This window comes from Solanum tuberosum, unplaced genomic scaffold (assembly GCF_000226075.1).
Source record: "Solanum tuberosum cultivar DM 1-3 516 R44 unplaced genomic scaffold, SolTub_3.0 scf00040, whole genome shotgun sequence".
NCBI lineage: Eukaryota > Viridiplantae > Streptophyta > Magnoliopsida > Solanales > Solanaceae > Solanum > Solanum tuberosum.
In genome coordinates this window covers 409,097-423,197 of record NW_006238964.1, presented here as the reverse complement: position 1 = coordinate 423,197, position 14,101 = coordinate 409,097, and the positions used below count along the sequence as shown (strand labels likewise).

At 36.2% G+C, this 14,101-nt stretch overlaps 2 protein-coding genes across 3 annotated transcripts; both read left to right on the top strand.

Moving 5' to 3' along the window:
• Positions 1 to 552: 552 nt before the first annotated feature.
• Positions 553 to 3,807, top strand: LOC102583491 (uncharacterized). The gene is made up of 5 exons (XM_006342819.2): positions 553 to 1,035; positions 1,632 to 1,876; positions 1,989 to 2,022; positions 2,315 to 3,096; positions 3,363 to 3,807. Exons 1-5 carry the CDS (start codon positions 705 to 707, stop codon positions 3,618 to 3,620), a joined length of 1,650 nt encoding a protein of 549 aa, XP_006342881.1. The 5' UTR covers positions 553 to 704; the 3' UTR covers positions 3,621 to 3,807.
• Positions 3,808 to 4,595: 788 nt separating this feature from the next.
• LOC102577582 (phytoene dehydrogenase, chloroplastic/chromoplastic) lies at positions 4,596 to 12,794 on the top strand. 2 transcript variants are annotated; one of them, XM_015306724.1, is made up of 15 exons: positions 4,596 to 4,933; positions 5,250 to 5,478; positions 5,568 to 5,700; positions 6,473 to 6,561; positions 7,343 to 7,400; positions 7,625 to 7,780; positions 7,954 to 8,102; positions 8,260 to 8,379; positions 9,119 to 9,332; positions 9,424 to 9,526; positions 9,887 to 9,934; positions 10,692 to 10,737; positions 11,366 to 11,553; positions 11,714 to 11,876; positions 12,492 to 12,794. In XM_015306724.1, exons 2-15 carry the CDS (start codon positions 5,254 to 5,256, stop codon positions 12,549 to 12,551), a joined length of 1,752 nt encoding a protein of 583 aa, XP_015162210.1. In that variant the 5' UTR covers positions 4,596 to 4,933; positions 5,250 to 5,253; the 3' UTR covers positions 12,552 to 12,794. The 2 variants fall into 2 exon arrangements, with proteins under 2 accessions (XP_015162210.1, XP_006342880.1); XM_006342818.2 differs by having other exon boundaries at positions 5,230 to 5,478.
• Positions 12,795 to 14,101: the final 1,307 nt, after the last annotated feature.

Sequence of the window (14,101 nt, the reverse complement as noted above, 5' to 3'; positions counted from 1 at the left end):
TTTTAGCAGCTAGACTTTATACCTACATTCTTTAGAAATTGATAACTTGTGGGATTATTATGATACTAAATGATAAAATTATACTTGTTTGTTACGAAGGACATAAATATAAATATGTGTGTAAATAACCCTTATTTTTGAAGGATATTTGGGAATGGATTAATGGAATCTTGTTTATGAAAAAAGAGAAAGTGGTTTGGCTTGCAATGGTGAAGCAACAGCGAAACAAACTTTGCGGCTGTGTTTGTGTTTGTATAGCGCTGATGAAATCACTTAATAAACCCATACGCTTTAGATTTCAATTTATTCTTGGGTTCATAATTATCATCTTTGTTGAACATGGAAGTTGGTAAATTCTAGAGTTTAGAATGGGAGATTGCGTCACGTATGCATGTTGTTACTTAACCCAAAAGAAGTAAAAAGCCCAAACGTCGAAAGATTCTCTTTGGATAAATGAATGGCCCACAACAGTCAATGTACAATCTTGGACGGACAAACATCTTCTCCACTTGTGACGGTTTGACAGTGACGCAAAATACCCAACCCATTTCCTTCCTACACGTGAGTCTGTTTTAATTCTCAGAATTACAATCATAATAAATAAATTCACACTTATCCTCCAGATGCATTTATTTATTAATCTATGACTTAGTAGTATTAAGAGCCAACCAACTAAATTCCAATAAGTTGCTTTGCTTGCAAAAATGGCCACTTCTAAAAATGGAGGTGAATGGACTGGGGATTCGCGGTTTTTCATTGTGAATTACCAAACTGGAGGAATTTTGGACCTCATGCGCTTCGTCCAATCAGGTAACAGTGATAAATTTCTTCACTATTCCGACGGCGTTACCGGTGTGCCACGTGGTGGTGGCCATCCTGATCATAGATGGGTTATATTTGTATCCATTATAGTGCGGAAAATAATCGCCATTTTCGGTAAACCCATGGAGTGGTTTGGGTATCTCCTCGAGTTCATCCTCAACCTTCTCTCTCTCAATGGCAACTTTTTTGGCCTTTTCTACAATATCTTGCATGGTAAGTAACTACTTAACACTTTCTTTCCTTCCTCCTTTTTAAAAGAGTATTATTTTAGCTTAATTATAATGTACACATCCATGGATTTAAGTATTATGCAGTACTGTCCCTAGCTACAAAAAAGTTTAAAGTGTTTTTTCCCCTAAGGATGTATTGATTCATGAGTTTACTTGGTTGAACACCTTCACCATCGAAAGGTTGGGGTGGAAACAAAAAGAATTTTAATATGAGTCACATGTTCCATGAGGTGCTGATTTTGTCTGCTTAGCTTTTTTGTTGGGCAATCTTTGGAATTTGCATTCTTATAAAGTGTTATTCTTGCCATTTGGAAGAAGCGTATCGATCGTTGATTTGAATAGGACTTCCAAAATTTAGGAACAAAAGTATAACAATCTGACATTAGTTCAATGCTTCCATTCACCCTGCTGCTACGCATATATATGCACTTACTTGCTACTAAATATCATGATCTGAGGACATGCTTATCTTTTTGAGTTGAATGCTGGCTCAAACTATTGTGTCGTGTTTCCATTATCAAGCTTTGTCTGTGTAATTATATACTCCTATTCATCAACAAAAAAGTTTTGTGAAAACAGGAAACGTGGTGATGCCACAGAGAGGGTCAGAAATGTTTATAAGTGCTATTGGGCATTTAGATGGGCGTATAGACTTATACAAGAGTGAGACGTTAACCAAGGAAATTGGAGAGCCTGATTTCTGGCAGAAAAATATTCAACTTGGAATAGGACACAGAGTCCTTATGGACCTCTGTATGATGGCTTCAAAGTTGGCCTACGAGAATGCAAAGGTTGTTCAGAATGTCGTAAATATTCACTGGAAGGTTATGTTATGATTCCTTCTCGTTTTTTGTTCTTCTGCTCTAACTAATGGAAGAAAATAAGTTTACCATGTTGTTTATGAAAACTTATACTTTAAATTGCTTTCCATAACAGATGCATTTTGTGGATTTCTACAATTGTTGGAATGGTGAGAATTCAGCCTTTACCTTACATTCGAGTCATATAAAATTACCATTTAAGCATACCCTCTCTCGGGGGAGAGTTAATCTTTTAAACTTGCAAGTCGCTTCTTGCCAGTCTTGAAGGGAAAATAAAACCACATTGTCATCCTTTTATTTGTTTATCACTGTTACTGGTTTATTTTCTATGTTGGAGCAGACTTTTGACTCATTTACTTCTTTTTCTTCATCATCAATTGTTATGACATCTTCTGATTTATGGGCTGTTTTCTTGTTCTTCCTCTGCACTTGCTGATATAGATTTCGAGAAAGAGATGTCCACCCAGGTTTTTATATTGTGCGATAAGCCAAAAGATGCAAACTTGATAGTCATCAGCTTCAGGGGCACGGAGCCTTTTGATGCTGATGACTGGATCACTGATTTTGACTATTCTTGGTATGAGATTCCAAAACTTGGCAAAGTACACATGGGTTTCTTGGAAGCCTTAGGTTTAGGGAGCAGAGCTAAAGCCTCTACTTTTCATGAACAACTGTTCATGAATAATCAGAAATTCACCAAGTTAGAGAATGATGCAACTATTGCTCCTTCAGAAAGTTCTGAATCTTCTACCATGTTCAGTGATTCTGATGCACACAGTGTGTCAGACCAGTCGCCTGAATCAGATAGGCCTACTGATACCGGCTCAAAGAAGTTCAAACTAGATATGCCAGAGAGGACGGCATACTATGTTGTCAGAAGTAAACTCAAAAGGTTACTCAATGAGCACAAGAATGCAAAGTTTGTTGTTACAGGCCATAGCCTTGGTGGAGCATTAGCTATATTATTCCCGACAATCCTAGTGCTGCATGAGGAGATGAATGTCATGGAACGATTATTGGGAATATATACATATGGGCAGCCAAGGGTTGGGAACAGACAGTTAGGGAGGTTCATGGAAGCCCATTTGGAACATCCAGTCCCAAAGTACTTCAGAGTTGTTTATTCCAATGATCTTGTGCCAAGATTACCTTATGATAATAAAACATTCCTGTTTAAACACTTTGGGATTTGCAAGTACTACAACAGCTTATACGTTGAGCAGGTAAAAGCTTCAATGCCCTATTCTTTCTACAGTTATAAATGTTGCTTGTCTAATATCTGGTGTTCTTGTAGAAATGTCAATTGGCTTGCAGCACATTTTCCTTTAATATCCATTCAAGCTTCTTAGATGATGAAACATTTGTCAAATTCATTAATTTCATAGTGTTCAGTCTCAATTCTTTTGCTGTTTCCTCATCGTAAAGTCGTCTAATATGAAATGAAAATGTTTTCTGTGTTGTACTAATACTTTTTCATGGTTGTCTATAGAATGTCGATGAAGAGCCAAACAGAAACTATTTTGGGCTGCGATTTCTGATACCATTGTATCTGAATGCTGGATGGGAGCTCATCAGAAGCTTTACAATGGGTCACATATATGGAGCCGAGTATGAGGAGTGCTGGGAATCAGTTGTGCTTCGCGTGCTAGGACTTTTCCTTCCTGGTATTTCTGCCCACAGCCCAGTTGATTATGTGAACTCCGTCAGACTTGGAACAGAGAGAAGTACCCAAATGTCGTCTTTTTAGAAATACTTTTGTCACAAAATAGTGGGGTTTACAGCTACAGAAGATCATGCAGAAAGTGTTCAGTTTAGTTTTTGAAGGTTGTTTTGGAGTTCATTTATCGAAAGTAAAATCAGCTTTTTGTTTATGAGTTCAGTGAACTATATGTTCAAATAAGACTTCCCTTTGTAGAATATGTGGTCTTTTTTTTTTTTTTAACCCCAGCTAACCTGCAGCCGCAATAACCTCTGCCACGACCGTTATAACTTTCTTAATTAGTACATCCTGCACCTAATAGTTTAGTCCTCAAAACTACTACATAATGTGCTCATTTTACACATTAAAATGCCTACATGATGTAAAAGTAAAACTCGTAGTATTTGGTAGCATTGCAAAGCGTTAATATTTCTTGAACTATGAAACAAGCAAGTAGCATTCTACGTATTTTACTTAACTCAAACATCCTGTCCTTTAACAAACGTCGTACAATGACCTTTTTGGGGCAATGTTGTATAAATTTGACCGCTCAACCCAAAATATTTATATTCCATAGCTAATGTATATATTTTCGGCTACTATTTCAACTTTTCTTTTTTCATATGAAATAAAAAAATGTTTGTGCTATATTATGCTTCATGCTTCAAAAAATCGGTATAATGAATGAGAACACAAATTATATTCTTGAAAAGATTAAGAGGGTGTTTGGATTGACTTAAAAAATTGGTTAAACCTATTTTTATGTCAGTTTTGATCAGAAGTGTTTGATAAATATAAAAATAACTTAAAATAAGTTGGAAAGTATTTGACAAGTTAAAAAAATAACTTAAGAACAAAAAATATGCCTTTTCTATTTATTTTTTTTAAGACTTAAATTTTTTTTTTTTTTAAGTCAGTTCAAACAGGTTCTAAATAGGGTGTGGTGTTAAATTTACAATAAATTAGGTAGAACTTAGATATTAAAGAAAAAAAAAAGGTTTATCTCCCAAGTGTGGCTATGGTGGGACGTGTTAAATTTTGGTTTGTAGGCAAACAGCAGATTGAGTTAAAGAATGAAAATACCAAACGTTAAGGGAAGTGGCCAAACCACCGAAAGCAGGCATCTTCACAATAAATTAGTTTATTTATACAGAAAAGATTCAAGATTATACGTTTTTACTTGTTATAGCATTCCCAATTCTTTGTCTGGGTATCTTTTTTTTGGGTAACTGCCAAACCACCACAAAAATTTCAAAGTTTTCATTTTTGACTCTTCAACTTCAACCCAACCAAAATTTTTTGGTTGCTTAATTCTGCATAGCCACTTCCTATATCTACTAGCTGGTTTCATTCATTCCGAGGTAAGAAAAGATTTTTGTTTCTTTGATTTCATCTTTAGTGTGTGCCACTCGTTTAACTTCTGGGGCTCGTGGATCTTGTTTATTTTTTTGGTGGGTGTTTTCTTTTTTCTACTTGATTTTGTGCACAGTGTAAGAGGACGGTAAAGCTAGAATCTTTTTTACTTTTTGTATATAAATTTGTTTCATAAATGCCTCTGAGCTAGAATCTTGACAAAAAAAAAAAGGGAAGGGAATTTTACTTAGTATTTAGGTTCAGAAATGGACAATTTTCTTACTGTGAAATATCCTCATGGCAGGTTTTACTGTTAGTTTTCAGTAAAATGCCTCAAATTGGACTTGTTTCTGCTGTTAATTTGAGAGTCCAAGGTAGTTCAGCTTATCTTTGGAGCTCGAGGTCGTCTTCTTTGGGAACTGAAAGTCGAGATGGTTGCTTGCAAAGGAATTCGTTATGTTTTGCTGGTAGCGAATCAATGGGTCATAAGTTAAAGATTCGTACTCCCCATGCCACGACCAGAAGATTGGTTAAGGACTTGGGGCCTTTAAAGGTTTGGTTTGAATTCTATAGAATGATGACTTGAATTATCATCTCAAGGCATATATTTCTCTATAATAAAGGAAGTATCTTGTCATTCAGGTAGTATGCATTGATTATCCAAGACCAGAGCTAGACAATACAGTTAACTATTTGGAGGCTGCATTCTTATCATCAACATTCCGTGCTTCTCCGCGCCCAACTAAACCATTAGAGATTGTTATTGCTGGTGCAGGTGATATTTGTAGCATTCATTTTGCTTTATTTCGAAGGAAGCAGTTTACTGTTGTATTATCATTAGAATATTTATTGTACCTGTACATGCCTTTTCTGATTAACTGTTTTAGACTACAAAATTTGAGGTAATTAAGCTCTTGTCATTTTGCAACTAAATAGAAAGTCCCTGCGGATTGGATTAGGAGCAGTTACACAAGTAGTAAATTTTGACTATTCTGCCATTACTCTCTTTATTGCTGCCGTTATAATGTCTTATCTCTCTATCATTTGAGCCATGATAAGTCAGTGAACATGCTATTGATTGAGTGACATGTCCAAATGGTGACTCTGAAGTATTAGAGGTGTATATATCAATTCTCCAGTGCAAGATTGATCCCACTATACCTATAAATTGCAGTATGTGGAGTTCCAAAATTTGAACACCAATTTAAGTTATACAAAAAGGGGTTGCAGTCTTCTAATGCATGCAATCTGTGAGAAAGTGAAGGAGATATATGATAGATCTTCATATTTCATCTTTACAATGCTGGAGCAGTGACCTCTCAGCTACATTGAACTTGTTCATTGACTAGGCTTGCAAAATACTGTACTAGTCTGTAATCAACTAGTTGAAAATTACCTGACTACCTAAAGAAATGTTATTTGCATGATTTGTTCTATTGCACTACAGAGTATATAATAAAGAATGCTACGCAATGTACTAGATAGCTGTTTCAGATAAATGGAGCTATAACATGATTCTATGATAATTCAACTTTTTGGAATATCAGGTTTGGGTGGTTTGTCTACAGCAAAATATTTGGCAGATGCTGGTCACAAACCGATACTACTGGAGGCAAGGGATGTTCTAGGTGGAAAGGTTAAGAAGACTAAAATATTACCTTTTTTTAAAAAAAAAATCCTTTTCTTTTTGTGTCTTTCCTTATTAGTAGTCCTTTTTGGGGTAGGGTCTGTTTCATATAAATGTTCTGTCTTTTCTGTGAGATGCTACGTAAACTAGCTGATATCTTTAGTGTAGTACACTATGTTAAGTAGTTTCGAAATAAAAACCCCTCTCTGTTAGTTTGTTCTATGCTTAGATGCATATTTTTTTTTTTTTGATAACCGAGAAATCCGTCTGTGACCCGCCCTTTGGACCAATCACAGCCTTCTAAACTCGGTGGATAATGGGCCCGCCCCTCTACCCTTCTCCACTTAAATACCGGGCTTCGCTTTGCATGGTGTGGGGCTTGAACCTGCGACCTAAGCCACAAATCCTCCACCTTCTGCCACTTGAGCTAGGCCTTGGGGGCATGCTTAGATGCATATTTTTCTCTGAAGAACAGATGTCCTTTCTGTCTACTTGCTTTAGTTACATTTGTCTTTAGGTGCAAGTTGGTGTTGGCATATACTTACTATTTGTTCTATGTTTTGATGCATATTTTAGTTTAACCTTTTTGCCTACTCAATGCCCTTTAACCAAGAGTCTATTTGCAAGCTATTTCTATCTCGCATTTTATGCATCTATATGCTTTCATGTGGAAATGGCTAGAATGGATTATCTTACTTACGCAGTCACCAAGAATCTCGTTGTAAAAGCAAACAATTGATTTAGCATTATTCTTTCTGTTCTAATGTTGAGAATTTGTTTCTCCCTTTAGGTAGCTGCATGGAAAGATGATGATGGAGATTGGTACGAGACTGGTTTGCATATATTCTGTAAGTTTGACCTTACATTTTAATATTTTTTCGTTAATCTTCTAATACTGTCATTATGATTTTTCAAGATCTTTTGTCCATTAGACATCTCCTGTCCTTGTTTGTTATTGGTCTCTTACAAATAGCTATTATTGTCAGAAAATCTGTATTATGCCTTGCTTTTCCTTTCTCATCTTGATATTCATATTGTGACTCTTACAAATTAGTGCTTGATCTCTTTTAAGTTGGGGCTTACCCAAATATTCAGAACCTGTTTGGAGAATTAGGGATTAATGATCGATTGCAGTGGAAGGAACATTCAATGATATTTGCAATGCCAAGCAAGCCAGGAGAATTTAGCCGCTTTGATTTCCCCGAAGCTTTACCCGCTCCTTTAAATGGTGAGCACATCATAAATAATCATGTTGTCAAACTTCCCTAAAAGTTATTAAATTGATTATTCAATTACACCTATGGGACTTTACTAACCTTAAAAGAGCAGTAAGGTTCATTACTTTTTCATCGGACCTTTTGTGTGCAGCTAAAGTGTTAACTGCTTTGATATAATTTGCAGGAGTTTTGGCCATCCTAAAGAACAATGAAATGCTTACATGGCCAGAGAAAGTCAAATTTGCAATTGGACTCTTGCCAGCAATGCTTGGAGGGCAATCTTATGTTGAAGCTCAAGACGGGATAAGTGTTAAGGACTGGATGAGAAAGCAAGTGCGTAATTAGTTATGTTACTTTTTAAGCATAAACCTGGCTGTATAGTTCACAGTTCACACACATTGTTCATTTGAGGTGTTAGATTGTCTACCTGCCTTTCTTTTGCTAGCAGCATACATCTAGCAAATCTTAGCCGCAGCAATTTGTTTTGCAGGGTGTGCCGGATAGGGTGACAGATGAAGTGTTCATCGCCATGTCAAAGGCACTTAACTTTATAAACCCTGACGAACTGTCAATGCAGTGCATCTTGATTGCATTGAACAGGTTTCTTCAGGTTAGAATCCTGATCCCACATCCAAAACAAAAAGAGAGATAAAGAATTAATTTATCTCTTCCAGGTCTCTCATATAACAGGAAATCTCTCACTAAGGAACTTAAATGTGATTGAATGTCCTTGAGTGCATCTTGTTTGGTACCCGACACTACATTGCTGCAGGAAGCATTTATAATGATCGTTTCGAAGATGAAACTTTTGAAGTTACCGTCTGTAAAAGAATATACTACTTGGGGTTTGCTGGTTACTTTTGGAGGGAGTGGCTTGCTGCTCTAGATTTCATTTGTAGGGACAGGTTTCTCTAGGTTGAGGGCATATTGTTCGACTGCTGGAGAAGTTTTTTTTTGATTGACGTACTCTTAGAAGATTCTACTAGCAGGAGTGGAACTGATTTATGTCAATTTGGACACTTATATTAACCATCCTTCTCCTCCTTTTTCTTTTCCCATTACTTTTCTGAATCATCTTCTGGAACATCTATTTAACTTTTTCAAATTCTACCATGCAAATGGACCCCTAGTTAGGCATTCCCTGAATCTCATGGATGAAGGACTACTTGACTGATTCACTTTCAAACAGCTCTGTTGTCATCTAGTATGCATTTTTATGTCTTGAAGAATTGAAGGTGAACTACTTCTAACCTGGAAACAAACAAACAAACCTAGAAAGAACAAGAAATGATGGTGAATTTCTCCACTCAGTTTAGCTTTTCTGATATATTTCATTTATTAATCAACAGGAGAAACATGGTTCAAAAATGGCCTTTTTAGATGGTAACCCTCCTGAGAGACTTTGCATGCCGATTGTTGAACACATCGAGTCAAAAGGTGGCCAAGTCAGATTGAACTCACGAATAAAAAAGATTGAGTTGAATGAGGATGGGAGTGTCAAGTGTTTTATACTGAATGACGGTAGTACAATTGAGGGCGATGCTTTTGTGTTTGCCACTCCAGGTATAATATCAATTATACAAGTTGATTCTTCCAGTTTTCACGTTCTTAATATGATTTTGTGATTTTTGCTGACTTTTGATGAACCAATTAGTGGATATTTTCAAGCTGCTTTTGCCTGAAGACTGGAAAGAGATTCCATATTTCCAAAAGTTGGAGAAGTTAGTCGGAGTACCTGTTATAAATGTACATATATGGTTAGTGGTGAATATTTTACTTGTTAGTGTTTGTTCTTCGTGTAGCATATCTATGTATGTGCAATGAAATGTCTATACATACGTGTTTATGTTTATAAATGTTGACATGCATATCCTCGGTCTTGTGTAAATTTCCCTTGAACGTGGAACTTATGGATGTTTCCAGAACTCTGATAGGAAAAAGTGCAAATTTCTGTACATATTTTAATGAGCAGAACTACTTTCGTTTTGGCCATTAGTGGCTGAATTATCTGCTGAAAAGTAAATTCTCAATCATGAATGCATATGTATCCTTAATATATTGAAGCGACTACCATTACTGGTATCGAACCAATAACGATTGTATCAATTAAATTGCAGGTTCGACAGAAAACTGAAGAACACATATGATCATTTGCTCTTCAGCAGGTTAATTTCATTCACTTTATTCTTCCAAAGCAGCTTGTGTGTCGATGACTTCATTTTCATTTAGTTCCCTTCCCCCCTCTTCCAGTCTCGTTATTATTAGATACAACATCAAGTAAGTTACGGCTCTTCCTCTCTCTCGTAAACAGTTGAAAAAATTTTTTGTTGTAGAAAAAACACAGCATCCCTCCTAAGAATGCTCCCAGAAGAACAGTTTTGTGTAAAATAACACATTATAAAGTTATTGGACGATCGGATATCATAGACACATGCAACTTTGATATATTTTATTCTTCGCCTCCAAGACTACATCTGGCACAATAGTTAGGAACACAAAAATGAAGACGGATTATCGATTTCCTGCAAGTTTCCTTGTGACTAAAAACATTAGATTCATATCATTGCAAAATGCTACGTTTGATAGAAAGTGAAATATTTGTTGGTCTAAAAATCATTTCTTTTTGCCCCTCCCACTTCCCGGTGAAAATCCCTTCTTTAAGCATTAGCCGGTGAGATTCAGTCGAGGATAGACATGACATGTCATGGCAACCACTTCTCCGTGGCATGAAAAATGGACTGGAGATCCAAGTCGTCCACATTTCATTAGCTATATGTTGATTATGTCCCCTTACTTTTTAAATGGCACCTCTGTTGGTGGAGACAAGATTAATAGAGCTCCTTTTGCAATTCTTAGAATATTGTGTTGTTTCTGATACTTCTATTGGTTCCCTTTCTTAATTTCTCTTTCATATTCATGCAGAAGCTCACTGCTCAGTGTGTATGCTGACATGTCTGTCACATGTAAGGTACTCATCTGTAACCATTCATATTGCTCTCAAATTATTATCTGTGGAGTTATGTATGAATTTGTGTTAATTGCATAATGATAATGCTTGCTGGTCTTGTATGAATTCCTGCTGTTGTAATCTTCATTTAGGATGTACAATGATATTGGTTTTGTCTGTATGGAATAGTCAGCACTATGATCCTGTCTGTGCATGGGCCACCACAGGAGGCAAGTTACGAAGGACAAGTAAAGAAATTTTGACGAAACTTAGGCAGGGATTTTTTTCCCTTTGCTAATAGATTAAGAATTTAATGGGATAAAATTCTTTTATTAGCTATTTAGGTTCTTGTTGCCTGGGGGTGGGGGTGGGGGTGGAGGGGTAAAAAGGGAACTTAATTCAGTGTTACCTGCAGTTTTTGGAAAGAGTCTATAAACCCACTTCTCAGTTTTATTGGTTGTGGAAATGCTGTACAAAAAATAAAGCATTACCGAAAAGCTGGAGAAGTTAAACTTGATCAAAGAGGCACATGATAGAACACTCAGACAATTGTCTACCGTAAAAATATTTTCCTTTGCTGTGTATAGTCATTATCCCATTCCCTTCATGTGTGTTTTAGGACCCTCTGACATAACTGGCCTCTATGCAGGAATATTACAACCCCAATCAGTCTATGTTGGAATTGGTTTTTGCACCTGCAGAAGAGTGGATATCTCGCAGCGACTCAGAAATAATTGATGCCACGATGAAGGAACTAGCAACACTTTTTCCTGATGAAATTTCAGCAGATCAAAGCAAAGCAAAAATATTAAAGTATCATGTTGTCAAAACTCCAAGGTAATATAGCATTTGTCTTTCATAGTTGGTCATCATGATATGGTTTTTCACTCTTCATACGAGTATATTTAGACCATATTTGAAAGTCCTGCATTTGCTAGAATCGAGTCCAAATGGAATCTACGTATGAATCCTGATTGATCTGTTTTTTTTCTATCAGGTCTGTTTATAAAACAGTGCCAGGTTGTGAACCTTGTCGGCCCTTGCAAAGATCCCCTATAGAGGGGTTTTATTTAGCTGGTGACTACACGAAACAGAAATACTTGGCTTCAATGGAAGGCGCTGTCTTATCAGGAAAGCTTTGTGCGCAAGCTATTGTACAGGTTAGCTCTCACTGGTTGTCAGCAGTTGTTTCTTTCATACGTGGTATGTTTGATTATATTCGTCTTTGTTATTGTAGAGAATTGTAGAACCATTTCTTATGCATTAGTACATTAGGTAGCAGTCTCTTTCTGTAAGCCTGTTTCTCGTAAATTTGGTGGGAGAGAGGGGTTGTCAACTAGTACAGCTTTACTTCTGGCAGACCTTCTGTCTCTCAACCTGTACCTGCAACAGAAATGGACGTCAAACACGCCTTTTACTTATACTAATTCTGCCTAGAGTAATGGTTTCTCCAACCAAATTTAATAGTTTGTGCACACACCAGTTAAGTCCAAGGAGTGCCGTATTCCTCCATTCTTAATTATGGTCTTGGTTTGAACCCTTGGAAAAGGAGAAAATCTTGGAGGGAGCATTTTCCCCTTTAAACGGGCCTTATGTGGCGCAAAACCAGATTAGTCGGATGGGTGAGTTTTGAATACTGGACGGTTTAAACAAAAAAGAAAAATGGCACACAGATTGCAGCGTTGTGTGATCTTAGAACCTCAGTAGTAGCTTGATATATGCAAAGGGTTGTGTTTTGTCATGTTTTATTACACCTATACCTCTATATTTTGCAGGATTATGAGTTACTTGTTGGCCGGAGCCAAAAGAAGTTGGCGGAGGCAAGCGTAGTTTAGCGTCGTGGTTATTATTTTAGCTTCTGTACTAGTAATTTATGATGCAAGAAGCGTTGTACACAACATATAGAAGAACAGTACGAGGTGAAGCAAGTGCAAGTAGGTGAAATGTTAGGAAAGCTCCTATACAAAAGGATGACATGTTGAAGATTAATTAGCATTCTTTAATCCCAAGTTTAAATATAAAGCATATTTTATGTACCACTTTCTTTCTCTGGGGTTTGTAATCCCTTTATTTCTTTATGTGTCCTTGTGCAATCTTTACGTTAGTTAATATCTATGGATATTCTATTATCTTACATTAAAGATCCAACTATACAACTATGACCTTTGTATTTGTATTTGGTGGCGAAACCAGAAATTCTAATAATGAAAAAAGTTTTTTTTTTTTAAAATATTTTTAAATGGGAATTCTACAAAACATATATATACACTAGTATACATATAAGGATGTCTTTCCATTTCAGACAGAAAAAGCCCGATTGCTATAGATATCCAAGAGTAATAGACACGGTTTCCAAGATCAGTGAAAGCTTCCGAAATGGGCTCTTTGCCACATAATAGACACGGTTTCCAATAATTCAATTGAACTGCTTCACCTACCGTTGGTATCCATAGTAAATTGAGATTAAAAAAAATATAGGCTTAAGTCATACAGAGTCCCTTAAAGTTGTTTGCATATTTTACTTGAACACCTTAATTAAAGTTTGTAGCTATTAAATACTTTTATCGTTTAAAATGAATATCTATTAAACATTTTTTGCTGACATGACAAAGAATATGTAATACACATATAGTGAGCGCGTGGAGGGATATTATAGCTCCTTTTATTTTATTTTTAATCTCTATCTTCTTCTTTCTTTGTCTCTTTCTTCTTCTTTTTTCCATAGCCGTACTCTTCCAACACCACCACCATCCCACCATTGCCGCTGCCTCCACCCACCATCATCTACCCTTCTCTTCTCTCTTTTCTTCAGTCACTTCTCCCTCTCCCTTACCATTGTCGATTTCATCTGGAGAACACCATTACATTTCTTCCTTCATTTTCTTAAAAAATTGGCAGTCATTATCTTATTCACCGGAAAAAATGGATACCCACACTATCACTACTCTATTCCTCCTTCCCTCCCTTTGTTCTTCCTGAAAAATAAATATCTAAACCCAAATGTATCATATCTTTTTAAAATCAGATCTGAAAAAAATTAATAGTTGAATTAAGAGGAACGATGATGATGACGGTGAGTGGACGGCGATAGTTTGAATAAAGGAGTTGCACATTTTTTCACCCTTGACCTTTATGAAGCTTTGAACCTGCTCAATTATTAGTTGATTATAAATCTCTCTATACTCCATTAATACATGATTGAAGTTGTGAACGAGTAAAATCCTTTAGCTTAGCACAGATAAAGACGAAACACAGTGAACAAATTGAAGGTTCATGGTTTCAAAATAGTTTTTCTTTTTTTTCCCCTCAAATTTCCACATGTATGTCGTTAATTCGTTAATTTGCCACATCACCACGAGTGTATTACACACATATAACATTTTTA